This window comes from Suillus subaureus (genome assembly GCF_016647635.1).
Source record: "Suillus subaureus strain MN1 chromosome Unknown BJ212scaffold_43, whole genome shotgun sequence".
NCBI lineage: Eukaryota > Fungi > Basidiomycota > Agaricomycetes > Boletales > Suillaceae > Suillus > Suillus subaureus.
Genome location: NW_024538599.1, coordinates 180,420 through 208,078, shown reverse-complemented (window position 1 = coordinate 208,078; position 27,659 = coordinate 180,420). Strand labels below are relative to the sequence as shown.

Genomic DNA, 27,659 nt, shown 5'->3' with positions numbered 1-27,659 from the left:
GACCCTAATTCTCAGATAATCAACAATTAGTATATCGCGTGGGTATCAATGTATGTACCTTCATCCACACTGACGACACTGTCTTTTCCATAATAGAGTTACATTCTTGTCGGCAGGAGAAAAATTTGCCCCCCGAGACTCTGTTAATGTGTCGTGCTCCACGTCACCAATCACTCGGTCAATCCGTCGTTGGAAACAAATTCGTAGTGTGATCAAGTTGTTCTAACCCATACTTACAGGAGGTTGTTATGGTAAACCAGCCAGGACATCTAGGAATCGAATTGTGATTGCCGGCGAGAGTTTCTCGTGATATAGGTTCGATCTTGTAACTTTACTGTTGCCCCTGTTCCTTCATCGTCCTTGAACGGCGGTTTATTTGTTCGACAGGACAAGAATATGCCGTCTTTCATCGCGCTGAATCCGTCATCACCATCTCTATCCATCTTCGAGGAGAAAAAATTACCCAGCCAGTTGTTATCAATGCCGACGGCAGAGCCGTATCTTTCTGCTGTTCAACAAGCAGACACTCGTGCACGCAGTCACGATAACTCCTCTGTAGCATCAACCCCTGCACTTTCCCCCTCGCCTTCCATCACAGCTTCCTCCGAGGACAACGCCCTCAGCGAGGACGATGAAAACAACTTCCTTGTATACCCCCTTACACCGCCTACCTCCGAGCAGGTCTTCACTACCGCTCACACAGAGTTTGGTCACTGTACGAATGAGGCATATCGTTGCGTCTCTAAGCATGACTACACGAAGCCTTTCGAGGAGCAAGCTATCGAGGAGCCCCCATACTATATTTTCCTTGCCACACACATAAGCTTTTTCATTCTTCACTTGTTAGGTCATATGCGCGACTTCTTTGGAAAGCGGTTTGCGAAGTCTTATTTCGCCCACCTTATGCCCCAGAATGTATGTGCCATATTTTGTCCTCCTTGAACTTGTTCATCAGATTTTGTTCCATGTGCAGGGTTACGCGCCGCTGAACACAAATTTTGATTCGTTCTACACTCGGCGGCTCAGGGGTCGTATGACTGACTGCCTGTGCCAGCCTGTTACGGGTGTTCCTGGCCGCACTATTGTTATCCTCGACCGCCACTCCACAGATAATAACTACACTCAGATCTTTACTGGTGGCAAGACGCGTGCGCTGAACATCTCATCGTATAACTACCTTGGCTTCTCCCAGAGCCGTGGCGGCTGTTCAAATGCAGTCAAGGAAAGCATACGCCGATGTGGCGTCTCCACCTGTGGCACACGTCTAGAGAGTGGGAGCTCCGAGCTCCATGCATCTGCTGAAGCCCTTGTTGCGCGTTTTGTCGGCATGGAAGATGCGTTGATCAGCTCTATGGGATTCGCCACCAACTCCACTTTCATCCCTGCACTGGTGGGAAAAGGGTCCTTGATCATCTCAGACGAGCTGAACCACGCTAGTATTCGCATCGGTGCACGACAGAGTGGTGCACACGTCCGGGTATTCAAGCACAATGATATGTCAAGCCTTGAGTCCCTGCTGCGTGAGGTAATAAGTCAGGGTCAGCCCAAGACGCATCGTGCGTGGAAGAAGGTCTTGGTCATCGTCGAGGGTTTGTACTCCATGGAAGGCACGGTCGTGAACCTGCCTAAGATTGTCGAGCTAAAACAGATCTATAAGGTCCGTCTTGCAATAACAGTGATTTGTCACGATGTTTAATCTTCTGTATAAGTTCTACCTTTACATCGACGAGGCGCACTCGATCGGTGCGCTTGGTCCTCATGGACGAGGTGTAACGGACTACTTCGACATCCCTCCTAGTTCGATTGATGTCTTAATGGGCACTTTCACCAAGTCCTTTGGTGCTGCTGGTGGATACATCGCAGGGCAGAAAACCCTTATTGATTGTCTCCGATTGCGCGGTCACTCCGGCCCATATGCAGAAGCGATTTCACCCCCCGTGCTCGCCCAGATTATTGCCTCGATGGCCAGTATCATGGGTGTTGCTTTTGCACCACAACCAACCAATTCCAAGCTTTCCCTCAACCCTGTGGGCTCGATCGTCATGCCGAGAGACAATGCAAAAGAGCTTTTAGGTATGGTACCTGTAAGCGGCCTGCCGATGTGGATGAACCTTCCTCCGGCTCTTGCAGACGGATCTGAAGCTTGCATGCGTATTCGCCGTCTTGCCTTCAACTCCCGTTATCTGCACGCGGGCCTCAAGAAACTCGGTTTCATCATCTATGGACATTCATTCAGTCCGATTGTTCCCCTGCTCATCTTCAACCCTGGAAAATTGCCCGTGTTCGTGCGTATGATGCGTGCGCGCCCCATACCAATCGTTGTCGTTGTCGTAACGTACCCCGCCACTCCGTTTGAGACGGCCCGTGCGCGGTTCTGCCCTAGCGCGTCGCACACAAAGGAGGATATTGATACAGTGCTGCGGGCATGCGATGAGGTGGGTGGCATTCTGGACTTGAAACATGGTTCGGGCGAGCGGTGGGGGATCGATATGGTCTGTGAGCGTGCTGTGGAGCTTGTGCACTCTGTGTGAATGTTTGAACGCCTGCGTGATTGTCTCTCCTAATGCCACCTTGATCCACCTACCTAATGGGCCCATCTATCCATATTTCACATGAATGATTTAATTTAAAGGACGGAATCAAGTGCGGCATTTTTCCCGCGCTGGTCCTCTTGGCAGGGCCCTACAGTCTTGTAGTAGGTACTCTCCAACTGGGTTTACTCCAAACGGCTCATAAAAAAGTTTACCTCCATGGAGAGAAATCGGGGCGAAGGGCATGGTCATCACTACACATTTATTGTTGCGCTGACGATGTCACCTCGGTCTCACACCCTGCGCAGTGTTTGTAAATTCATCATTATCTGTGCCCGCATAATCAGCGTTTTGTGTCACCTTCACAAAGTCATTCTTGAGCATTTCGAAATCTCTGAGAAGCAGCGGCTTAGCGGGGTTCCCTGACATCAAGACAATATTTGACGAGGTTGCATGAGCAATGGCTCGCAATGAAGATGATGACTTGGTCCTGGAGCACTGCCGCTTGCGAGTCGTACACGGCGGTGTTAGCGACTGCAGGTTCCCATTCTGTGATAGGTCTTTCATTGCCTGAAACCTAAGGCCTGAGGTCTGGGCTGACCATGAGCATTAGGAAGGCGCTTGTATCGCTCCAAGATCTTGTAAGCCAGGTTGGGATTCATGCACTCGAGGTAGCTTGACCCCGCGGCTTCAACTTGTTCTTGGACAATTCCAAGTCTTGGATCAACCTGATGATAATATCGACTCTCCTGTACTGATTGCTGTAGTACCATCATGATGACATCGTGATTATCGAGAGCCACTGGCAAAACTTCAAGTTGAGTGACTTGCTGACCACCGTGACTGATGCCGTACTTACTAGCCAAGAAGCTAGTTGCTCTCGCTCTATCATTCGTGAATCGTGACCGCCTTCGAGTTCACGCATGCACAAGTCTTTGTCAGAACGATCACATTGTTTTTTTTTTTTCAATCTTTCAAACACCGTTGTTCGATGCGAACAGATGCGGGCTCTGAGATTCTTCTTCTTCCGTCCGAGCAAGCTTCAGCAGAGACGATATCTTGCTCAGCAAGGAAAGTAAGCACCGCCTAGCCAATGTATCTAGCAATGGTCCGACAGCTGAAGAACTTTTCAGACGTCTCGTAAGTCCTTTATCATTTTTGAGGAAGACCAAGCAAAAATGCAGAAGATCTCGGAGTGCGAAATTGAACGACGTTGGATGTATTGGGAAAATACTGTTTGATGTCGCATAAGTCCCCCATTCGACGGTCCGCGGAGCATGATACGACTACTGATGTTAGGCCGTGCGGGCCAATGTAGAATGCAACACATTGGGATGTGGTACTGACCATGCATGGTACTACATCCTGATGTGTTGCATGCATGAGTGGATATCCAGATGAATGTCAGATATGTGCCAAACAGAGAAATCTAGGGGGTCCAGGGTTGTCCCTAGTTGCCCAGAGCCAGATCTGAGAGGGCCGTTCCGAATATGACAATGTACATGTTAAGACAAGCCTACTAGGCATCTAGGATAGCCTACGAACAGACGTTATCGTTGTTGCCAGGAAGTGGCCTATTTATGTTGCCTGATCGCTCCTTGGCTTAGTACCAAGTGGCACCCCGACTAGGACCCCGGAAAACTATTTTCAACACAATGCTCAACAGCGTTCTGAAGCGTCACTGACGCCTAAACAGGCCTCTACCTGTCAATCAGATATCATTGAACTAGCACTCCGAGAACTCTTAACCGTGAAAAAGATCACATCAGGGAAAACCTCTTTACAAAACTTGTCAAAATTGCCTCAAAAAAGAGAGAATTTCAGGGAATTCACTAAACTACATGTATTTCAAAAGTATTTCAACAAATTTCGTTATACTCCTCAGACAATAGTTAAATAAGCATGTTGGTCACTGAATGAGTTTACAAAGAAGCTGGAACAGAGCTCCAGAACAGTACTGCTTGTCCATTCACAAGGTACTATTGCACCAAAATTTGGAAAAAGATGAACACTCCTGCGGATGTCTGATACATCAATAATGCTTGCGAGATGCTCTCCATGACACATCAAATGGCTAATTTTATACAGCCCATGGTGTGATTCAGGTTGCTGGAAAGGTGTGAACCATTCCACATAAGCAAGGTGGGTGGGTGGTTTTACAGGTCCAGCGGGGAATAACACTTTTGTAGCTTGACTTGTCAGCGTGAAGATGACACAAACTTGTGCAACACAGTATCCTTTTGGAGGAATCAAGTCAGATCAACAGCCATGTTCACACAAATGCAAATGCACCATCCACACCCATTATCCCACCATCCCCTTCATTGACCAAAACAGTATCAAAGTGTGTGGGGATTGTGTGCCCTCTCTTGTCCTTCTGTGATGGTTGAGAATGCACAGAATCTACAGTTACACTTGAGTTCCAGAACCTGCAAGCATCAATTGCATGAAATTTGATCCTGTGGAATGTAGCCACAGTATCGAAGGGAAGAATGATATGAGCAGCCTCTTGTTCCAGTTGTGCTGCAGATAAACCAGATTGATTTCTGCCAACCATGTAACAAGCCAATGCTGCTGTGAAAAAAGTGGTGCCATAGTCTTGCACAATGCGATCCAATGGAACACATTTGATGGTTGGGTGTTTTGTCATCTTGATTGCCCAATGATAATCCATGTCTGGTTGTGACCTTTCTTGCAAGGCAAGATCACCAACAAGACGCCATTGAACAAAGTTATCATGCCACAACATCTTCTCACATCTTTTGAGCCAGAGTGTCATTTGACTATACTTGTCTTTACAGTTGGTAGCCCTGTAAGCATCCTTCATGAGGTCAATGTGTAAATGTTCGGTGTACTTGGTGTTGTAGTTGTCAGTTGTGCCATACATTTTGATCATATGTACATAGTGACAGAAGGAGTGAAGCTTTGGGAGGTTGAAATTTGATCGGATCCCAAGATCAAGGAAGATATCCTTGTTATCATGAAAGTGTGTCAAGGCATCGTCGAGCAGTACTAGAGTTTGATCTGTGTGAGAAGGGTATTGTGTGAGGTAAAGGAAATCAAGGATAGCATGAATGGCATGAGTAAGGCAAGCATTATTGAGATTTCCAGGCAGCTGTATGCCAGTGACAATACTGAGCAGGAAGTGACAGATTTGGTTATGCTCCATTCCACTAACATGTGAGAGGTTACTGATTCCTTTCAGAAACAAGCGGATATTGTGGTTTGGGGGAAGCCTATGACAATGAGCATCAATCTCAGGTTCACTACATGCCTCCTTGATCCACTTGATGAGGTGCTTTATGATACCCTGGTAGAGCTGATGCAACACATCTGGCATGATGGATTGGAATATGTTGGTGTGTGGGAGATCCAGCCAGGACAGTTTGAAGACAGGCTTAATGCCACACTCCTGTCACGCTTGTCTCCACAGGTCATAATCCTCGTCAATGAGTGACAATGTGGTGAGAATTGCATTGAGGTCTCGCAGGTTTACAGGAAAATCTGGACTTCTGTCATATCCCGTATGCCAGATATAGATCCCATCATATTCCCATGGTTTCTGGACCTATTTCCGGACCCCATATCTGATTCATTCCTGGATCCCCTATCCTGTCCACCCTATGCACATTCCGTCCAGCAAGACATCTGGACTTTACCTCCTCTCGGATTCCAGACTACATCCACCACCTCACATATCTCAGTCCTGTTTCCACCCTGCCTTCCAGATCCCCAGATCTCTGGACCTCCGGATATTAACTGTACTATCTCCAGACCTATTCCCACCCTCTGTCTGAGATCCTGCGCCTATCCCCATTTAGGCATCTCCCCCTTTCTGGTTCTCAGTTATCTCTGTTTCTGTCTTGCTGATTGATCCTTGTACTAGTTTCATCTCCAAGTTCATTTACTTATGTTCCGTCTTACTTACCAATGCGTTTCTGCATGCTCATACATAGCCTTACTCCTTTGCTTACTGATCCTCTTGGATAGCCTCTAGTATATAACCCCTGTACAACTACAGTAGAGTCCTTAGTCTGAATATCATCTTAGATCCTGTTCTACTTGCCCAATCTTCTTCCAGACTTCAGTCCATCTGAGTTTGTCCTTTTCCATAAGGCCTAGAGATGGATTCCCTAGGCCAGAATTCCAGACCTTCAGATTTGTCCCTATGTCTCTGTCCCAAGTCTAGGGATTGCTTCCCTAGAATGGAGTCTTGCCTTTCCGGCACTTACCCTCTTTCTGGACTTAGGTCCACTTCCTGTCCCTCCAACTCTACCTTAGGGTAGTCTACCTCTGTTTGCTTCTACATTGGACATCATCCAATGTAGCCCCTATTCCTTCCAGACCTCCGGACCTCCTGTCTTCTGTACCTCCGGATGTCCTGTCCCTCATACCTCCAGGCATCCTGTCCTTTGGATGTTCTGCCCTCCATACCTCCATGTCCTGTCCTCTGTACCTCCAGACATCCTGTCCTCCTGTCCTCTGGACCTCCTATCCTTCCATCCTGTTTTCCTGTAGAAGTATTACCTTGCAGTGGGAACTCTCCCACACTCCTCTGGACTTCGTTGGACCATCATCGGACTCCCTCTGAAATGAAGGGCACATACTTGGGTAAGGGGCACAGTGTATGAGCTGAGGCCAAGCCCCTCTGAGTCAGTCTCTCTCTCCTTTGAGCATGGTTCTTAACAACTTCCCAACTCCTTGTGTGGGACATCACACTTCGGGCACTCTCCTGACTTTATCCCAGTAGTCAACAGCTGTTCAGGGTAATCTGTGGAATAACAAGCAACAATCAGATGCCCTTGACGCACAATACCATCCCCACTGGCCATAGCAACACCATCTGTTACAGTCATGTATGCCCCTATTCATTTTCTTCATCCTACTGTGTATTATGTCACGAGCTGCATGATGCCACCGCTAGACTTATCTCTGACTCATATGCTGTATTACATCACAACCGCAGTTGCCGTTGCTAGATGACTTATTTCTGCTATTGCTTACGCGTTTCTTATCTCTGACTCACTTCGTTCTCACACTTGCCCTAAAGCACAGTAGCCCACTATAAATAGTCCTCCTGTATGCTTTAGTTACTTCACTTTAATCTTACTAGGTTTTACCTGGAACATCTTTCGCTTAGGACCTCCAATCCTAAGTCGTCTGAACTGATATTCAAGTCAAAGACACTCTCTTTGCCTTGTCTTACAACCCTTGCATTTGCAAGGTCTTGATTGTGATATCAGCCGTTGTTCTTATCAAGCTGCTGTTATTACAACCATCCTAGTTCATAACACTGTCCTTGCCAGGGACTTTCAGAGGCTCCAGAATGTGACACAAACAAGCATGAAACAAATTAGTTGCCATTCGACGCCTAGCAGCCTTGTTTGTGATATGATTGAGTTTCAAGGTTGGTAGATAGGCAAGCAGGATCCATGCTCATTGAGATGGCTTTCGACAGATCTCCTTCGGAATATTGCCTATTGTCATGTAGACAGGATAGGTGGATTTGTTTCTAAACATGGTGACCTGCATCTTGTCAGACAAAAGGATGATGGGTATGACTGTTGCTCCAGGTTTCTTGGTTTCGAGTTCTTTCTAAATGAGGTTGCAATAAGTTCAATATGACTTGAACAGATTGTCAGACAACTTGCCTGGGTGGACCACCACCACTTGCCTGTATGAATATCATGATACATTCAGATAGTCTTGTCAGTGTCAGCATAATGGCATTCAGGAGCATAGTTGAGATGTTGTGAGAATTCGGGATCTGAATAAAGAGCTTTGACACACTCCATGACATTGCATGAGTAAACATCAAATGCCTCATCTGCAACAATGATTTCTTCATGTTTGAAATGCAGTTGTCTGCATGGTAACTGTTGGTCAATGATTTGATTGAGTTCATGGGTGTTCTGGTATGAAAGACCCCAGGCATCATGAAGCTATATAAATGTCATTGTAAATGTTGGCCTGCCATGACCCAATTGAGAAAGCTCACACTGTTGATTGTGAGCAGCTCTGAAAAAGCAGTTGAGCCAGGACTGTGAAGTTTAGCCCACTTTGCAACCTCATAATCTATGCGTGATGTGAAGGGGGCCCAAATGTTTTCTGCACTTTGCAGTATATTCTTATAAGACTTGAAAGCTGTGGTGTGGGAGTGGTGTGCTGGAGCACCTGCATGGTGCCATGGAAATTTCTCAACAATGGGCTGGTGACCAAGGGGCACCTCCACTTCTTGTCATTTGGCTGGGTGTGGTTGTGATGATGCATCTGAGTTGTCCAAGTTTTCAAAATCATCTCCACTATCAATATCCTGCTGTGAAGGATCAGCAGGGCGTTCCCACCCATGCTCAAGCACTGCATCATAATCTTCTTCCTCTCCATCAGATTCCAAGGGGGCCTCGTCACAGCTATCATCTGGCCATTCCAGATCTTGTTTGTTGTAGTAGCCAAAGTAGTCTCCTGTAAATTCTGTTAGATGATGAGAATCAAAAATGTCATCTCCACCATCAAGACTGTCAGAATCTCCATCCTCCAACTCTGGAAAAAGACCAGAAAGTTGTAATTGAGCAGCGCATGATGGATTTATGGTCTGGGCTAGGTGATGAGCATATCCAGTATGCTTGAAGGTTTTAGCACAACCTGGGCAAGTGTTCATTCTGACAGTAGAGAAACAGGTGGTAGATAAAGAGACAAAGGTATCCAAACAGCATGCATGTGCTGTTGGTAGATCCAAGTCAGAAAAGGTTTAGTTGCAAAAATTGACATACACAAAATGCAAGAGTGAAAGTAATACCCCCCCAGACATGCCCTCACAAAATGCAAGAGTGAAAGTAATACACACCCTCACAAAATGCAAGAGTGAAAGTAATACATGCCCTCACAAAATGCAAGAGCGAAAGTAATACCCTGGACAAAGTAATACCAGGCATGTGTCATATCTGCATATCTGGATCTCAGATCCGACCCTTATCTCATCTCAGATCCACATCTTATCTCCAATCCTATCCACATCTTATCTCCCTCCAACATCTTGTCATCCAATCTGTCCACTCATCCGGTCTGGTCCACAACTCATCTGAATCCACAACCAGCACTCATCTCCTTTCGGTAACCCCCTAACTCCAGTATTTTGGTTATCTGTATATCAGTCCTGCTCCCTGATCTGTTACCTATGCTTCATCTCCATTTCATTATTTGTGATCCATTTCTACTTACCAATAGACCATCCATATGCTTTGTACATAGCCTCGGACTCTGCTGATTGATCATTCCATTAGATACCTATAGTATATAACCTCCTGCAACTCTCTGTAGTACCTCAGTTCAAATATCATCTTAGTTCTACTCATTCCCGTCCTCTGGACTTGAGTATCTCTACTCTTGTCACCCTCCGAGACTTAGGATTGATTCCTATAGTCTATCTGTATCCACCTCTGTCTCTGACAGTCTATTACTGTTAGTTTCTAGTCTGGACTTGTCCGGATTAGCCCTATGATACCTATCCCGCATCCAGAAGTCATCCAGATCCGCTACAATACTCATCCGACCTTCTGGATGCGTTAGTCTTGCCTTCCTGAAATAAGGGGCAATACTCAGGTAAGGGGCACAGCACATGAGCTGAGGTCGAAGCCCTTCGGATCCAGTTATCCCTTGAGTACGACCTTAACAGCGCGCCCTGTTGGTCAAGGTCCAAGTCAGAAAAGGTTTAGTTGCAAAAATTGACGTACACAAAATGCAAGAGCAAAAGTAATACCCCCCCAGACACACCCTCACAAAATGCAAGAGCAAAAGTAATACACGCCCTTACAAAATGCAAGAGTGAAAGCAATACCCTGGATGAAGTAATACCAGGCGCACCCTGTTGGTCAAGATCCAAGTCAAAAAAAGTTTAGTTACAAAAATTGACGTACAGCAACAAACAAACTTACAAACTTCAAAAAAACAGTGGACCATGAACCTTCTAGTTTTTTCAGTCTTTCCTCCCTCCCAACTTGAGTTGAGGCAAATAGTTGCCCCCTTGTCAGTATGCCTCCCAGAGTGTCTTTAATGCCATCAGAGATAGCTGCCCACAAGCGGAACAGCAAAACAAAGGCCAAGGTGAGTCAAGAATCTGCCAGTGAAAAAAAGCGATACAGATAGTAAGTAGTACATAAAAGAAAATTGTGAGGGACTCACAATCATCAAGAACTGTTGCCACAGTCATCAAAGATAAAGGCCTTAGAGCAGAAAGGTCAGCACTTGTACAGTTAGAAACCAGTTACTAACATACCTGATTTCAGTTTGGAATGAGACAATGGCCAACAGTCATAAGTGCGCACCCACAATAACTGGACTGCAATCAGTATCTGCAGCCAAGTTAGCATGGAAGACACCTGCAGGAAAGCTAGATCGCAACAATGGTTAGTTACAGACTGCTACTTGAGACAGATGTCAAGCCCTGAGATACTCAACAGCGGACCATGGTCAAGGAGCACATGAAGAGATCAGCCATGCTGAAAGTCAAGGTTGTGAGAAATCAGCATGCTCTTCAAATTCCTGCAAGTTGAAGTCAGCCATGGTGTCAATTGAAGATAATGACACCATCAGTGAATACGGAGACAGTGACCATGCTTCTGAAAAATCAGACAATGATATGGAGGTTCCTGAAGATGATGATTTTGAGTCACTCTCCCAGGAGGAACTCCTTAAAGAGGTTCAGTCATGGGCCATTGAGAACAGTGAGAAAATGAAATTGACCTTTTGACAAAGATTCCCCATTTTGTGCCTCCTTGCACAGCTAGAGCTGCCAGAATGCATTCGCAAACCAGCAGCAATGTATCTGAATGGTTGTCAATGGCCTCTGGCACTACTGCCAGTGTTCCTCAGGTTGATGTTGCTGACTTGGACTCAGAGATGCAGTTTGCTGACAAAGCCTCTGATGGTCGTGGTCATTCCAAACCTTATTACCATGAGGCTTTATCAACAGTCACCAAACACCAGCTGGACAAGAAGAAAGACAAGAAGAAAAGGAGCAAGCTAGAAGAATGACAAGAACTCAAGGTGATGTGTTCTACTACACACGCCCATCATTTTGTCTCACATCACACTTTGTAGAGACCTAAATTTGTGGAGCTGAAAACTGAGGCACCGCCAGCAGATGTTACTCATGAGTCAGCTTCCAAGTTGGATGATAAAGAGTCTGATTATTCCTTTACATGGCCCATATTCACAGATCTAGTCTACTCAGCAGATGGCACTATCAACCTCAAGTCTCAAAACACCCAGATACAGAATGTGTTGAAGACCGGCATGTTTGAACTCAAGAAAGCCTCTTTCTTCAACAATGCATTCCCCAATATCACTGAGAAGTAAAAGATGTCCCTGGAAGCAGTCCATACCGCTGCCGGGAAGCACAAGGAATATGCGATAGCAAAGAGGATGAAGCACAACTTTGATTATGCACCGGCTCTTGCTGGAATTGTATGTACACTTTTTGCATGGTTATTTGGATGAAACTAATATGCTTACAAGCCAGAGGGATGGATGAGCTCCTTCTGCACCAATCTCAAGAAGCTTGTACATCAAATTGTTGTATCACATTTTGGACTCAAGAAAGGTTGCGCTGACAAAGTAGAAGACCTTCTTAAGAGTCACAAGTATATTTTTCCAACCAATGCCAAGGTCTGTTTAGTATTTTGTTATCTCTCTCTTCATTTGTCTGATTCTCATCTACTACCCAGGGTAAGGTCCTTGGGGACCAACCATTTTGTGATGAGGCTACCATTGATGCCATCTGATTGTCATTCTTTGATGGCAAGAACTCATTTGGCGCTCAGTGCCATGATGATTTCATTTCTGTCTTAGATCAAAATGATGAGCCTGAGCTACCTGTGGCTATGGTGTGTTTGATTACAACTATGGTAGGCACCAGCCATGATACTGTTTCAAACTCTGTATACTGACTACATAATATTCTCTACAGATTTATGCGATATTGAAGGATTGGAGTAGCAGCAACCCACCTTCAAGTGCACAAGTCAAATCATTCAATGCCTCCTCCCACATTGGTGTTTACAAGGCTCACCAAGCGACTCTCACATGCATCTTTGATGGTAGTAGAAAGAAGTACCATGCACTGATGGGACAACTTTACAAGGCAGTCAGGTGTGTCTTGCTTGCGCTATTTTTCATTGTTAGGCACTTGGACTAACTCAACATCAGTGCAATCGAGAACTTGGTGTCCACCGGCTCATCAAGCACTTGCAACTACCTTGATCTCGACGCAATGGTTGAAGAATAAATCAAGCTATAAATATGGTACTGAGTCAGTCACTTCTCTGCATCTGATGCATCATTTGTACATACTGATACCCATGCTTAGTTTGAGTTTGCTGATCTTTTCATTTCTTTTCATGTCTTTTGATGGTGATGTTTCATTTAATTATGATTTAATCAATGTTCATGTATATCAACTTCAACTGAATTCAAGATAATTTGATGGTATTTGAGGAATAATGACTAAAAATTCAAAGAAATTCAAAGAAATTCAAAGTAACTGTGACTGAGCTTGAGAAATCTGGTTGCACTCAATTTCACTGAAATTACAAGGGATTCTCAAAAAATTTCTGAAATTACCTTGATTTTGTGAAGGAGGTTTTCCCCAATGCACTATGCCCCCATTAAAAGCTCCCAATGAGCCAAGTAGTGTTACCCCAACAATGGTGCTTTCTACCAGACTTGGAAGGAAGACCACTGCAGATAAACCCCTACTTGCTTTCAGCAAGCACAAGTCAGATCATATAATAGGAACAGGAATCTGCACAGATGTAAAAAACCTGGAATTGGCATCGTGACTTCTAGCCACCCATGGACTAACTATCCCATCCACAGGTATCACTCTCAAAGTACTGGCAGACTGCCTTTTTGAATTCACAATTACTGCTAACCTTGGAGTGACACACACTGACATTCTCAGAGCCTTCACCATCATAATAGATGATGTCAACCAGATAGAACAAGTTTCAACCCTTGCACACAAATTAACAGCTGCACTAGAAAACCCAATTGAACTATTAGAAGCATGAGTAGAAGAACTGGGTGAATACCTCACCCAGCACAAACAGAAATTAGACTGTGCAGTTGTCGAGGTACACTCTCAATTGCACAACTCCTCCAAGCACATAGGCAAGGTGGTGGAAGACACCATCTGAGCAATGAGGGAACAGGGAGACACAGCCAAAGCAATGGAGATCAGGTCTGAAGGACCTTTAAACTATGCAAACACCATCAGAACAGGCATCCCTGCCCCACTAACAAAGATTCTCGCATGTAGCGAAGCCCAAACAAGGCAAATACTGATTGACAAATGCACCATGAATGAGACAAGCACCCTAAAGGACCTCACAGAACTCCAACCAGTCATGAAAGCCATGCTAGCTCTAGAACTCCTCAAGAAGGATGGCAAAACCCTCCCCAAAGGAATGACATTCCTATCAGCACACAGACTCCAACATGGTGGTATCTTATATGAAGTTGACTCCCACCAATCAGCAACCTGGATCAATGAACCTGCAAATCACAGCAGATTCCTCACACACTTCAGACACAACCTCATTATCAAGGACTGAACATACCAGACCCTACTCAGAAACATCCCAGTTGCATTTGACCCAAATTCCCCAGTCTGTGTTGCAGAAATAGAAGTAAAGGCAGGTTTTAAACTGAACAAAATTACTAAAGCCAGATACATCAAGCCCATAGCTCAAAGAAACCCAGGACAATGCACAGCCCACACCATATTCACATTCAAGACCAAAACTGCTGCAAACCAAGCCATCAGATTCAGCTTAACAATAGAAGGTAGAAAAGTATTCGGACGTAAGCTAATCCAGGAACCCACTTGCTGCCTGAAATGCCATGCAATCAGAGGCAACCACATGGCAGCAGACTGCCCTCAAGAACTGGACATGTGCAGGACCTGCAGAGTCAACAACCCTGAACTATTCTTCTGTATCAACTGTCAAACCAACAACCATGCAGCCTGGAGCAGAGACTGCCCCACCTTTATCAGAAAGTGGGAAGTGAACCAAGGCCAACAAGAAGATGCCCACTACATCTACTTCCCCACCAACAATCCACTAACATGGGACACCCATCCTGGACAGAATGAACCATGGCAGAACAATGACCAGAACCAAGGCCAATGGAACCAGCCCCAAGCCCCCATCAAACAATGACACAATAATGCCCCTCAAGGATGGAAGAACCCCAAAAGACAACCCAAAGTAAGCTGACAACAGAAAAGCCATGAAAACCCCAACCAAATCCCAATCAACACACAATCAAGACTCCCAGAAGCCTGGACTCACCCACCCTGGCAACCAGACCCACAACCTCAAGCCTGACTAAATGCTGTTGCCCCAGATCCTGCTGCTTCCCTATACTCTGACAGACTCTCCTTCCCTCCTAGCACCCAATGAACAATGATGATGACCCCCCAAAGCCTCATTTTAGAATATGGCAGCAAAACCTCCACAAGTCAGTAAATGCCTGGGAACATATGCTATCAAACCTCAACCCAGACACCTATGACCTAGCATGCATCCAAGAACCCTACCTCAATCCAGTCAACCTCACCAATGCCTCCAATCTACAAAGACACTGGGACATTATCTACCCAACAAGACACCACAACAGCACTGAATGAACACAATCCATCCTTCTCATCAACAAGAAATTATCGAAAAATAACTGGCATATAATCCCACTAGACTCGCTGAATGTAACCGCAATAGAATTAACTGGAAACTTCAGTAATGTATGTGTATATAACATCTATAATCCTTGCAACCACAATCACACCATATGTTTCCTGGAACATCACATGACAACCAAAAACCAAAAAAGAACAAACAGAAGCCCTAACAGGCTGTGTCAGAACCACCTACTAACATAATTTGGCTAGGAGACTTCAACCATCATCATCCTATGTGGGAAATGACATTAAACAGCCACCTTTTCACTGCTGCGAACCTAAATGCAGCAGACATACTAATAGAACTTTTAGCTGCATATAACCTTGTACAAGCACTCCCACCATCCATAGCCACCCTTGAAGCATCCAACACCAAAAACCACACAAGGCCAGATAATGTATTCTGCTCCACAGAAATTATAGATATGTTCACCCAATGCTCTGTCAAATACCAACTACACCCTTTATCACTGACCATTTCCCCATCATCAGCACCCTAGATCTAAGCCCTGAATGCACAGTCCCCATCCTGAAATTCAACTACCATGAAACCAATTGGAAGAAGTTTTGTGAAAAACTAACAATCAAACTCAAACCCAACCTGCAGCCTCAAGAAATCACAACCCAAGCTCAATTCGAAGAAGCCTACACCTGACTCATCAACACAATTGCCGAAACCGCAAAGGAGGAAGTCCTGATAGCCAAGCAATCACCCTACATGAAGAGATGGTGGACGAAGGACCTCAACACGGAACAAAAGCACATCAAGAAACTTGGACACAAAGCAAGACAAAAACTTTCACACCACAACGACCCGATACATGAAGAACTCAGAATAGTGAGAAACAAACTCTTGGAACATATCAAGAACACAAAGAAGGACCACTGGGAAGAATGGCTTGAGATGCTGACACTTGCAGGTACATGGGATTTCCATCACTACACTTCAAGCTGCCCTGATGACCAGTTTCACACTCAAATGTTAAGGTTGTGTGCTCAAGGGGGTCGGATCACAAGGGCTTGGCCTCAGCTCATACACTGTGCCCCTTTCCTGAGTATGTGCCCTTAATTTCTGGGGGCTAGAACAGTCATCTGGAGTTTCCGGGATTTGACTAGGGTGGACAACGGATGTCCGGATGTTACCTGGGCAAGTGGATAAGACTAATCCAGACAAAGTCTGGACTAGAAACTAACAGAGGATGGACTACCTTTAGGTAGAGTCGGAAATGTAGTCTAGGGTGCAATCCTAAGACTTGGAATATGACAAGAGACTTATCTCAAGTCCAGAGGACACAGGAATGAGCAGGAACTAAGATGATATTCAAACTTGTCATATCCTGTATGCCAGATATAGATCCCATCATATTCCCACAGTTTCCGGACCTATTTCCGGACCCCATATCTGATTCATTCCTGGATCCCCTATCCTGTCCACCCTATGCACATTCCATCCAGCAAGACATCCGGACTTTACCTCTTGGATTCCAGACTACATCCACCACCTCACATATCTCAGTCCTGTTTCTGCCCTGCCTTCCAGATCCCCAGATCTCCGGACCTATTCCCACCCTCCGTCCAAGATCCTGCGCCTATCCCCATTTAGGCATCTCCACCTTTCCGGTTCTCAGTTATCTCTGTTTCTGTCTTGCTGATTGATCCTTGTACTAGTTTCATCTCTAAGTTCATTTACTTATGTTCCATCTTACTTACCAATGTGTTTCTGCATGCTCATACATAACCTTACTCCTCTGCTTACTGATCCTCTTGGATAGCCTCTAGTATATAACCCCTGTACAACTACAGTAGAGTCCTTAGTCTGAATATCATCTTAGATCCTGTTCTACTTGCCCAATCTTCTTCCAGACTTCAGTCCATCTGAGTTTGTCCTTTTCCATAAGGCCTAGGGATGGATTCCCTAGGCCAGAATTCTGGACCTTTGGATTTGTCCCCTATGTCTCTGTCCCAAGTCTAGGGATTGCTTCCCTAGGCTAGAGTCTTGCCTTTCCAGCACCTACCCTCTTTCTGGACTTAGGTCCACTTCCTGTCCCTCCAACTCTACCTTAGGGTAGTCTACCTCTGTTTGCCTCTGCATTGGACATCGTCCAATGTAGCCCCTATTCCTTCCAGACCTCTGGACCTCCTGTCCCTTGTACCTCTGGGCATCCTGTCCTTTGGATGTTCCACCCTCTGTACCTTTGGACATTCCACCCTCTGTACCTTTGGATGTTCCGTCCTCCTAACCCTCAGACATCCTATCCTCCTGTCCTTCAGACATCCTGTCCTTCGTACCTCCGGGCATCCTGTCCTTCTGTCCTTTGCACCTCTGGACATCCTGTCCTCCATCATCCTGCCCTCCTGTCCTCCTGTCCTTCTGTCCTCTGTCATCCTGCCCTCCTGTCCTCCTGTCCTCCTGTCCTCCTGTCCTCCTGTCCTCCGGACCTCCTATCCTTCCATCCTGTTTCCTGTAGAAGCATTACCTTGCAGTGGAAACTCTCCTGAGCACTTCCTGCATTCCTCCAGAACTCTCCCACGCTCCTCTGGACGTTTCCTGTGCTCCTCTGGAAGTCCTCTGGACTTTGTCAGACCATCATCAGACCTCATATGAAATGAAGGGCCCATACTCGGGTAAGGGGCACAGTGTACAAGCTGAGGCCAAGCCCCTCTGAGTCAGTCTCTCTCCCCCTTGAGCAACATGGTTCTTAACAGAACTGGAGTATTTCTGAGAGTTACAGGAGGTTTATATACTGTAGGTATCATATAGGAATCAATCAGCAAACATAAAGGCTATGTACGAAGCATATGCAAAGTCTATTAGTAAGTAGGATGGATCACAAATACTGAACACTGGAAATGAAATGTATGTAACAGATCAATAATCAGAGGGGAAACATAGTTAGCCGGAGTCTGGAGACAGGGGAAGTCTAAATGGGGTTGGGCACTGATATAGGGTTTGGATTCCAGAAGGAAGATAAAGATAGATCAGATCATTTGAGATCCAGATCTCGGATCTGGATATCCGGAGAAGCGGATTTAGAGTTGAGAGTCCAGAATGGCATATGACACAAATCACAACACTACAAGATTCAGAAGCAAATGCCTCCGACCCCAAGAACACAATGCAAGACAATGCACACAAGAGTGAACTTCTTTACAGCATGTTTTTCCAACAACAGCCAGAGAACAACTATGTTGACCCAAATGTGAACTATCCACCCCCCATTTGCTCATTTGAGAACATCACTGATGCACAGATCTACAGAGCTATAGCAAAACTTTCTCCCTTCAAAGCACCAGGACCTAATGGAGTGTGTAATTGCGTTTTCATGAAATGCACTGATATCCTCATCCCCTTCATGGGCCTGATATTCCAAGCTACATTCATGCTAGGTATTTACCCTGAAGAATGGAAGAAGTCCTCGACTATAGTATTATGAAAACCCGGACACCCTGACTACAGCCTCCCCAAAGCTTACCGCCCCATAACACTTCTAGACACCATGGCAAAAGTACTCTCATCTTGTGTTGCTGAAGGAATCAACTACTAAACTATGGCACTACAAGGGATGCCAAGTCAGAGTATATGTGTGGTCATCGCAGCTCTGTCTATGGCTGCTATACTTCACAAAGGCAAGTGTGTTTGACCCCAGGGGAAGCGAGTGCAACACATCCACAGGTCGCGCGAAGTGTGGGAAAGTCATGCGCGTGGAGGCAAAGGCATGCGCAGAGAGTGGTAGGATGTGTGAAGCATGGGAAAGTCACATGCTAATAGGCAAAAGTGTGCAAAGGGCTAGGAATGTGATGGGGACTAGGGGAAGATGATGACTGATACTGATGGATGTGAGAATGACAAATGCAATGGTGATTGAGTGTGATTGCCAAAATGCTACTGACTATGGCTCAAAAAAAAGCATGCACTATGCTGAGGGATGCTGTCATATCCCATATGCCAGATATAGATCCCATCATATTCCCATGGTTTCTGGACCTATTTCCAGACCCCATATCTGACTCATTCCTGGATCCCCTATCCTGTCCACCCTATGCACATTCCGTCCAGCAAGACATCTGGACTTTACCTCCTCTCAGATTCTGGACTACATCCATCACCTCACATATCTCAGTCCTGTTTCCGCCCTGCCTTCTGGATCCCCAGATCTCCGGACCTCCTGATATTAACTGTACTATCTCCAGACCATTCCCACCCTCTATCTGAGATCCTGCGCCTATCCCCATTTAGGCATCTCCACCTTTCCAGTTCTCGGTTGTCTCTGTTTCCATCTTGCTGACTGATCCTTGTATGAGTCTTCATCTCTGAGTTCATTTAGTTATGTTCCATCTTACTAATGTGTTTCCACATGCTCGTACATAGCCTTACTCTGTTGCTTACTGATCCCCTCAGATACTCTCCAGTATATAACCCCTGTAGATACTCCTGTAGTTTCCTTAGTCTGAATATCACCTTAGATCTGCCCAATTATCTTCTGGACTTCAGTCCATCTGAGTCTTGTCCTTTTCCATAAGGCCTAGGGAAGGATTCCCTAGGCCGGAATTCCAGACCTTTGGATTTGTCCCCTATGTCTCTGTCCCAAGTCTAGGGATTGCTTCCCTAGAATGGAGTCTTGCCTTTCCGGCACTTACCCTCTTTCTGGACTTAGGTCCACTTCCTGTCCCTCCAACTCTACCTTAGGGTAGTCTACTTCTGTTTGCTTCTACATTGGACATCATCCAATGTAGCCCCTATTCCTTCTGGACCTCTGGACATCCTGTCCTGTGCACCTCTGGGTGTCCTGTCCTTCAGATGTCCTGTCCTCCTAACCCTCAGACATCCTGTCCTCCATACCTCTGGACATCCTGTCCTCCTGTCCTCCTGTCCTCCAGACCTCTGGACATCCTACCCTTCCATCCCATTTCTTGTAGAAGTACTACCTTGCAGTGGGAACTCTCCTAAGCACTTCCTGCATTCCTCTGGAACTCTCCTGCGCTCCTCCGGACATTTCCCACGCTCCTCTGCCTCCAGAAGTCCTCTAGCACTCTCCACCAGAGTAGCCAGCCTCCGGAAGTCCTCCAGACTTTGTTGGACCATCATTGGACTTCCTCTGAAATGAAGGGCACATACTTGGGTAAGGGGCACAGTGTACGAGCTGAGGCCAAGCCCCTCTGAGTCAGTCTCTCTCCTTTGAGCATGGTTCTTAACAGATACTAAGGGATACTAACTTGGAACTAAGTGGTAGCTAACTGGGTGATAAAAATGCAAATGCTATCATGCAAAAGGTGACTAAGTGCATTCCCATGATGCAGAGCCAACATGAGTAAGGCACAGGAACGAAGAAGGTATATGTAAGTAAGGGTCCATGATGGAATATGGTGTCATGATAAGAGTAAATGTGAAAACATACCAGTAGGACTTGGTGGACAATGGATGGATGCTCCTGGATGATGGGCAATGAAGCACAGGAAAGTGTGTGGGACGCGCATGGGAATGTGTCACAGGAGAGTAGCACATGTGTTGCATGATGCGCGGGAAGATCGCGCATGTATAGGCTGAGTGAAGGAATGATATAGGGAATGATGCTGCAAGTTCATGCTGTGAACTGTATGCAGATACAGTAAGCAACAAAACTGTTGCAATGTTTGTATGAGATTGATTACTCTGGCTATATCATTACAGGGATGGCAGCTATGAAAATGTGGATGAGAGCAATATTGTAGCCCTACATCCAGGCTACAATAGTTGTACTACATTGGAGATGTGAAAACATTTCCTTAAAGGGATATAAGCAATTTACTACATGGTATGCATTGCAACGGTTTTGTTGCTGATATTTTTAAATATCAAAATCTTATCAATAGACATCAGTTATGTTATTGGGTATGTCTTATAATGTTATGTGACATGTAAAAGGGTCAATATGATATAAACAAAGCCAAATGTTGAACTTTCTTAACATTCATCATTATGAAAGCCCTCTCTGCTGACAAAACCAACCAAATCCTTTTTTACCTTGATTTTAACCAATCTACAAGGGAGATCTCACATGCTACTAGTGTACACCATAGTACCATTATCAGAATTCACTCTGAACTTAATTCTGACCTTCAAAAGTCCTCTGGTGGTTGTCCTTCTGTCCTTTCCTCTCCCAATATTTAGCATGCTATTTGGTTAATCAGTACAGACAAGGCTGAAAATGTCACTCAAGTCACAAGAGCACTTCAGGATGTCAAGAACCAGCCTATGTCCTCTCAGACAACCCATCATTACTTGAGGAAATCTAGTATGAAGCCTGTAGTGAAGCAAATACACCCTCTCCTATCCAAGTGTATAGGAGAGTAAGACTATACTTTGCTATCAGTCACCAGCACTGGATAGTGGATAACTTGAAATGAGTCATATAGTCATATGAAACCAAAATCAATCATTTGGGGCCAGATGAAAGGAAATGAGCTTGGAAAGGGACAGGAGAGGGCCTGAGTATCAGGCTAGCAGGAGACAAGAGGGTGTATTTGCTTCACTACAGGCTTCATACTAGATTTCCTCAAGTAATGATGGGTTGTCTGAGAGGACATAGGCTGGTTCTTGACATCCTGAAGTGCTCTTGTGACTTGAGTGACATTTTCAGCCTTGTCTGTACTGATTAACCAAATAGCATGCTAAATATTGGGAGAGGAAAGGACAGAAGGACAACCACCAGAGGACTTTTGAAGGTCAGAATTAAGTTCAGAGTGAATTCTGATAATGGTACTATGGTGTACACTAGTAGCATGTGAGATCTCCCTTGTAGATTGGTTAAAATCAAGGTAAAAAAGGATTTGGTTGGTTTTGTCAGCAGAGAGGGCTTTCATAATGATGAATGTTAAGAAAGTTCAACATTTGGCTTTGTTTATATCATATTGACCCTTTTACATGTCACATAACATTATAAGACATACCCAATAACATAACTGATGTCTATTGATAAGATTTTGATATTTAAAAATATCAGCAACAAAACCGTTGCAATGCATACCATGTAGTAAATTGCTTATATCCCTTTAAGGAAATGTTTTCACATCTCCAATGTAGTACAACTATTGTAGCCTGGATGTAGGGCTACAATATTGCTCTCATCCACATTTTCATAGCTGCCATCCCTGTAATGATATAGCCAGAGTAATCAATCTCATACAAACATTGCAACAGTTTTGTTGCTTACTGTACATCACAATATAGGGCTCTACAGGCATACAGAGGTGCGAGTCTCTACATCACTGATGACTTAGTTTATATAGCCAAACAGCATAACCTTCTTCCCCCTACCCATTTCAGTGGACGACCAAGCAGATCAACAGTAGACTCAATCCATTTACTAACCAAATTCACAGCCAATGCCTGGGCCTCGAAAGATAACCATGTCTCAATGCTCTTCCTGGACATGAAAGCAGCCTTCCCCAGCATTGTCATCACGCAACTCCTTCACAACATGTGAATGAAAGGATTCCCAGAAGAATATATTTTATAATATCAACATCAACTCAGCAGCCGCCCAACAACCCTCATATTTGACAACTATGAATCCACAATGTTCAATGTAGAAAATGGAGTAGATCAAGGATGCCCCCTCTCAGTGATTGCTTTTCTTATATATAACTCTGACATACTTGAAGTCGCAGATCTGTTAAGAACCATGTTGCTCAAAGGAGAGAGAGACTGACTCAGAGGGGCTTGGCCTTAGCTTGTACACTGTGCCCCTTACCCAAGTATGGGCCCTTCATTTCATATGAGGTCTAATGATGGTCCAATGAAGTCTGGAGGACTTTTGGAGGCTGGCTACTCTAGTGGAGTGCTAGAAGACTTCCAGAGGAATGCAGGAAGTGCTCAGGAGAGTTCCCACTGCAAGGTAATACTTCTACAGGAAACAGGATGAAAGGATAGGAGGTCCAAAGGTCCGGAGGACAGGAGGAACAGGAGGGCAGGATGACAGAGGACAGAAGGACAGGATGTCCAGAGGTATGAAGGACAGGAGGATAGGACGTCCAAGGGTTAGGAGGATGGAATGTCTGAAGGTACAGAAGGTGAAACATCCAAAGGTATGGAAGGCAGAACGTCCAAAGGACAGGAGGTCCGGAGGTACAAGGGACAGGAGGTCCAGAGGTTCAGGAGGAATAGGGGCTACATCAGACGAAGTCCAATGTAGAAACAAACAGAGGTAGACTACCCTAAGGTAGAGTTGGAGGGACAGGGATTGGACCTAAGTCCAGAAAGAGGGGAAGTGCTGGAAAGGCAAAGCTCTGGCCTAGGGAATCAATCCCTAGGCCTGATGAGTAGGACAGACTTAGGTGGACCAAAGTCCAAGAGAGGATTGGGCAAGTAGAGCAAAGTCTAAGATGATATTCAAACTAAGGAAACTACAAGAGTATCTACAGGGGTTATATACTGGACAATATCTGAGGGCATCAGTAAGCAAAGAAGCAGGGCTATGTATAAGCATGTGGAAACACATTAGTAAGTAAGATGGAACATAACTAAATGAACTCGGAAATGAAGACTCATACAAGGATCAATAAGCAAGATGGAACAGGAGGTAACCGAAAGCCAGAAAGGCAGAGATGCCTAAATGGGGATAGGCACAGGATATTGGACAGAGGGTGGGAATAGGTCCAGAGTTAATATCCGGAGGTCTGGAGAGCTGGGGATCCAGAAGATGAGGTGGATACAGGACTGGAATATGAGGAGGTGGATATAGTCCAGAATCCAAGACAAGGTGAAGTCTGGATGTCTTGCTGGATGGAGTGTGCATAGGGTGGATGGGACAGGGGGGTATGGATCAGGCTAGCAGTGGGGATCTGATGGTCTGGAGCTCAGGGGTAAATCCAGAGTGTAGTTGATCCTGCTGAGGTGTGGAGCACACAGTGGAAGGGGATCAGGGAATGAGTTGGATATGAAGTGGGGTCTGGACATACAGTGGCTCAAAAAACTGTCTGCATGTTTTGACATTTTTCACTATCTATGATATTGTGTGAGAATGAACAAATGCCTCAAGGACATGGTTATACCACATTGTAGTATGGCTTCAGGGCTTTCATTTGAGCCCTACACCGTGGGAATCGGTGGAGATATGGTGGAGACATAAGGCTTACAAAATCATGACTCATGCGGACAGTTTTTTGAGCACATATTAAAACTATATAAATCATCATTTATGACACCATAACAATCATGCCACCATTAAATAAATTATAAAGTGGTGTCATTATGTCATTTTAAAACCATATCTAACTATACAAACCAAAAATTTCCATATGTCATGGTTATATTCACCATGAAAGCCATCTCCTCTGCTCAAAGGGATAATATCCTCTCTCTGTCTTATGCTGGCCTCTCTGCTTGTCAAATTTCCTCTAGAACTGGAGTATCCAAGTCCACTGTGGCCAAGTTCATCAAAGAAAGTCACACAGACAAGGAAAACTTCTGTGAAGGGCATCCATCCAAGCTCACCTCTACTGATAGGAGGGCTATTATTCAACATATCACTACAGGAAAGGCTGATAATGCTGTCCAGGTCACCTATTACATCAATTCCACCATCACATTCCCTGTCTCTTCACACACTGTGAGAAACATTCTCAAGACAGCTCATCTCAGGTCAGTAACAAGGAAGAAAAGGCTCTCCTCTCTATCACACATATGCAGAGATGACTAACCTTTGCCTTAGCCCATCAGAATTGGATTACATGGACTGGAAGCATGTTATATGATCATATAAGACCACAATAAATAGGATTGGGTCAGATGGCAAGGTATATATGTGAAAAAAGAAGGGTGCTAGTCCTCTCTGCATATGTGTGATAGAGAGGAGAGCCTTTTCTTCCTTGTTACTGACCTGAGATGAGCTGTCTTGAGAATGTTTCTCACAGTGTGTGAAGAGACAGGGAATGTGATGGTGGAATTGATGTAATAGGTGACCTGGACAGCATTATCAGCCTTTCCTGTAGTGATATGTTGAATAATAGCCCTCCTATCAGTAGAGGTGAGCTTGGATGGATGCCCTTCACAGAAGTTTTCCTTGTCTGTGTGACTTTCTTTGATGAACTTGGCCACAGTGGACTTGGATACTCCAGTTCTAGAGGAAATTTGACAAGCAGAGAGGCCAGCATAAGACAGAGAGAGGATATTATCCCTTTGAGCAGAGGAGATGGCTTTCATGGTGAATATAACCATGACATATGGAAATTTTTGGTTTGTATAGTTAGATATGGTTTTAAAATGACATAATGACACCACTTTATAATTTATTTAATGGTGGCATGATTGTTATGGTGTCATAAATGATGATTTATATAGTTTTAATATGTGCTCAAAAAACTGTCCGCATGAGTCATGATTTTGTAAGCCTTATGTCTCCACCATATCTCCACCGATTCCCACGGTGTAGGGCTCAAATGAAAGCCCTGAAGCCATACTACAATGTGGTATAACCATGTCCTTGAGGCATTTGTTCATTCTCACACAATATCATAGATAGTGAAAAATGTCAAAACATGCAGACAGTTTTTTGAGCCACTGTAGGCTCAGAGGCGTGGGAATATGATGGAATGTGAGTCCAGATTGTGGGATATGACAAGATCCCAAACCCACCCACAGAGAACTCAGCCTTGGATTTATAGATGACATAGCCCTGATAGCCAAAGGTAAAACATTCAAAGAAGCTAATGAGAAACTTAAGCACATGATGGAGAAGCCCAGAGGCACTGAAGGTTCAACAACTCTGCTAGGCTGCAGACTATAGAAAGAAAGAGGCCTCTCACTCTGAGGTGAGAGGAAAGCTACTGACTCTCTAAGTTGTTGGTCAAAGTGTGCCAAGTGATGTGTTCAACCCTTAAGGGAAGCAAGGAAAGCAAATCCATGAAGTGACACCAGGTCAACTCTGGTGAAGCACACTGGGAGCACGCACACAGGAATGTCAAGCGCGTAAGGGCACGAAGCGTGGGAATAATGCACATGCAGTGCGCAAACATATAAATGACTGGTAGAAGGTGTGAAGGTGTGAACTAAGACTGCTGAGTGGAGACTGATGATAGTAAACTGTGCTGAGGACTAGGGTGATGACTCTGATGGATGCTAACTCATGATAATTCTGACTGCTAGATGCTAAGTGACATGATGGTGGTAGGTGTCTTTTTGATTCTAAAACTTCCTAGGCAACAGGTAAGCTGTGCCTAGGTGTGCTCCCAGGGCTCAGAAGTGAATAGGGAGCACTCTATGTATGTAAAATGATGTAAGTAAGGGTCCATAATGAAATAAAGTATCGTACAATCCCAGAAATGGTCTGATAATGAAAATGAATGAAAAGGGACACACCAGGGAACTGGTTGGACAATGGATGGAGGCTCCTGGATGCTGTGCAACAAAGTGCAACCAAGCATGGGAAGAGCACGGGAATGCGTTGCATAGTGCAGGAAAGCATCACGCCTCTGGCACATTTCATGGGAAAGTCATAGATAGTGAGTTGCATATTATACCAATCATTGTGAGTCGTAATATGGGCAATCTACGCCTGGAGGAATCTCATTCCCTACAGCGCCCTAGACTGGAGTAGACACCATAATGCAGAATTTGAACTAGACAAAACCGCCCTCATTTGTGTCTCAAGAAGACATATCCCAGACCCCTCAAACCATATGAAAACAATCCCCATAACGTGCCCAGCAATCACTATATGCCAACACACCATTCAACCATCCCAATCCCACAAATTCCTTGGTATGATAGTAGACGAGGAGTTATGATTCAAGCAACACACATCATTCATACTAGCAAAGGGGACCAAGTACATGTTGGCATGCAGCAGAATGACCAGACCCACTAAGGGCATTCATGGACGACTCCTCAGGAAGCTATATGAAGGTGTAGTCATACCAAAGATGTTATATGCAGCTGATGTCTGGTGTGCAGGACTCTTAGAGAAAGGCAAAGGACAGAATAATGGAGGGAGAGGCACAAGAGGCTTTGCGGCAAAGATGATGAGAGTACAGAGAATGGCCACCTCCATGATCACAGGCGGCATGCACTCAACCGCCACAGACTTATTGGATGTGCACACCAACATACTCCCATTCCAACAACTACTGAGAAAGATCTGCTACCATGCTACACTCCAAATATCAACCCTACCACTGAGCCACCCACTATTCAAAGGCATCAAGTCAGCATACAAAAACTGCACTATTCACAACTTCAAATCTACCAGAAAGTTCCTCTTGCCAATACACTCACTGCTGAAAGCCTTCAGAACCAACCCAAACCGAATGGAGAAGATCTTACCAGTATGACACTACACCAAGTGGCGCCCAGACATGACAATGGAGATAGCAGAGGACCCAGAATCTGCACTCAAAGCAGATGAAGATGTGCAGGA

At 45.0% G+C, this 27,659-nt stretch overlaps 8 protein-coding genes across 8 annotated transcripts; 5 read left to right on the top strand and 3 right to left on the bottom strand.

Moving 5' to 3' along the window:
- Window positions 1–396: 396 nt before the first annotated feature.
- Window positions 397–2,531, top strand: BJ212DRAFT_1281986 (pyridoxal phosphate-dependent transferase; the record flags this gene model as incomplete). Its single annotated transcript, XM_041331662.1, has 3 exons — window positions 397–915; window positions 974–1,657; window positions 1,710–2,531. 3 exons carry the CDS (start codon window positions 397–399, stop codon window positions 2,529–2,531), a joined length of 2,025 nt encoding a protein of 674 aa, XP_041188092.1.
- Window positions 2,532–2,813: 282 nt separating this feature from the next.
- Window positions 2,814–3,456, bottom strand: BJ212DRAFT_1303450 (uncharacterized protein; the record flags this gene model as incomplete). Its single annotated transcript, XM_041333422.1, has 3 exons — window positions 2,814–2,953; window positions 3,133–3,292; window positions 3,391–3,456. 3 exons carry the CDS (start codon window positions 3,454–3,456, stop codon window positions 2,814–2,816), a joined length of 366 nt encoding a protein of 121 aa, XP_041188091.1.
- Window positions 3,457–4,803: 1,347 nt separating this feature from the next.
- Window positions 4,804–5,871, bottom strand: BJ212DRAFT_1303449 (uncharacterized protein; the record flags this gene model as incomplete). Its single annotated transcript, XM_041333421.1, has 1 exon — window positions 4,804–5,871. The coding sequence occupies one exon, from the start codon at window positions 5,869–5,871 to the stop codon at window positions 4,804–4,806; it is 1,068 nt and encodes a 355-aa protein (XP_041188090.1).
- Window positions 5,872–8,769: 2,898 nt separating this feature from the next.
- Window positions 8,770–9,189, bottom strand: BJ212DRAFT_1485605 (uncharacterized protein; the record flags this gene model as incomplete). Its single annotated transcript, XM_041341003.1, has 1 exon — window positions 8,770–9,189. The coding sequence occupies one exon, from the start codon at window positions 9,187–9,189 to the stop codon at window positions 8,770–8,772; it is 420 nt and encodes a 139-aa protein (XP_041188089.1).
- Window positions 9,190–10,559: 1,370 nt separating this feature from the next.
- BJ212DRAFT_1303448 (uncharacterized protein) lies at window positions 10,560–11,561 on the top strand (the record flags this gene model as incomplete). Its single annotated transcript, XM_041333420.1, has 5 exons — window positions 10,560–10,631; window positions 10,734–10,764; window positions 10,814–10,933; window positions 10,988–11,251; window positions 11,311–11,561. 5 exons carry the CDS (start codon window positions 10,560–10,562, stop codon window positions 11,559–11,561), a joined length of 738 nt encoding a protein of 245 aa, XP_041188088.1.
- Window positions 11,562–11,888: 327 nt separating this feature from the next.
- On the top strand, window positions 11,889–12,813 carry BJ212DRAFT_1303447 (uncharacterized protein; the record flags this gene model as incomplete). Its single annotated transcript, XM_041333419.1, has 5 exons — window positions 11,889–11,993; window positions 12,045–12,194; window positions 12,350–12,412; window positions 12,496–12,677; window positions 12,735–12,813. 5 exons carry the CDS (start codon window positions 11,889–11,891, stop codon window positions 12,811–12,813), a joined length of 579 nt encoding a protein of 192 aa, XP_041188087.1.
- Window positions 12,814–14,275: 1,462 nt separating this feature from the next.
- On the top strand, window positions 14,276–14,749 carry BJ212DRAFT_1281884 (uncharacterized protein; the record flags this gene model as incomplete). The annotated part of the gene is made up of 1 exon (XM_041331651.1): window positions 14,276–14,749. A coding segment is annotated over one exon (474 nt), but the record flags the coding sequence as incomplete, so codon positions are not given.
- A 239-nt stretch (window positions 14,750–14,988) lies between these two features.
- BJ212DRAFT_1281912 (uncharacterized protein) lies at window positions 14,989–15,219 on the top strand (the record flags this gene model as incomplete). Its single annotated transcript, XM_041331655.1, has 1 exon — window positions 14,989–15,219. The coding sequence occupies one exon, from the start codon at window positions 14,989–14,991 to the stop codon at window positions 15,217–15,219; it is 231 nt and encodes a 76-aa protein (XP_041188085.1).
- Window positions 15,220–27,659: the final 12,440 nt, after the last annotated feature.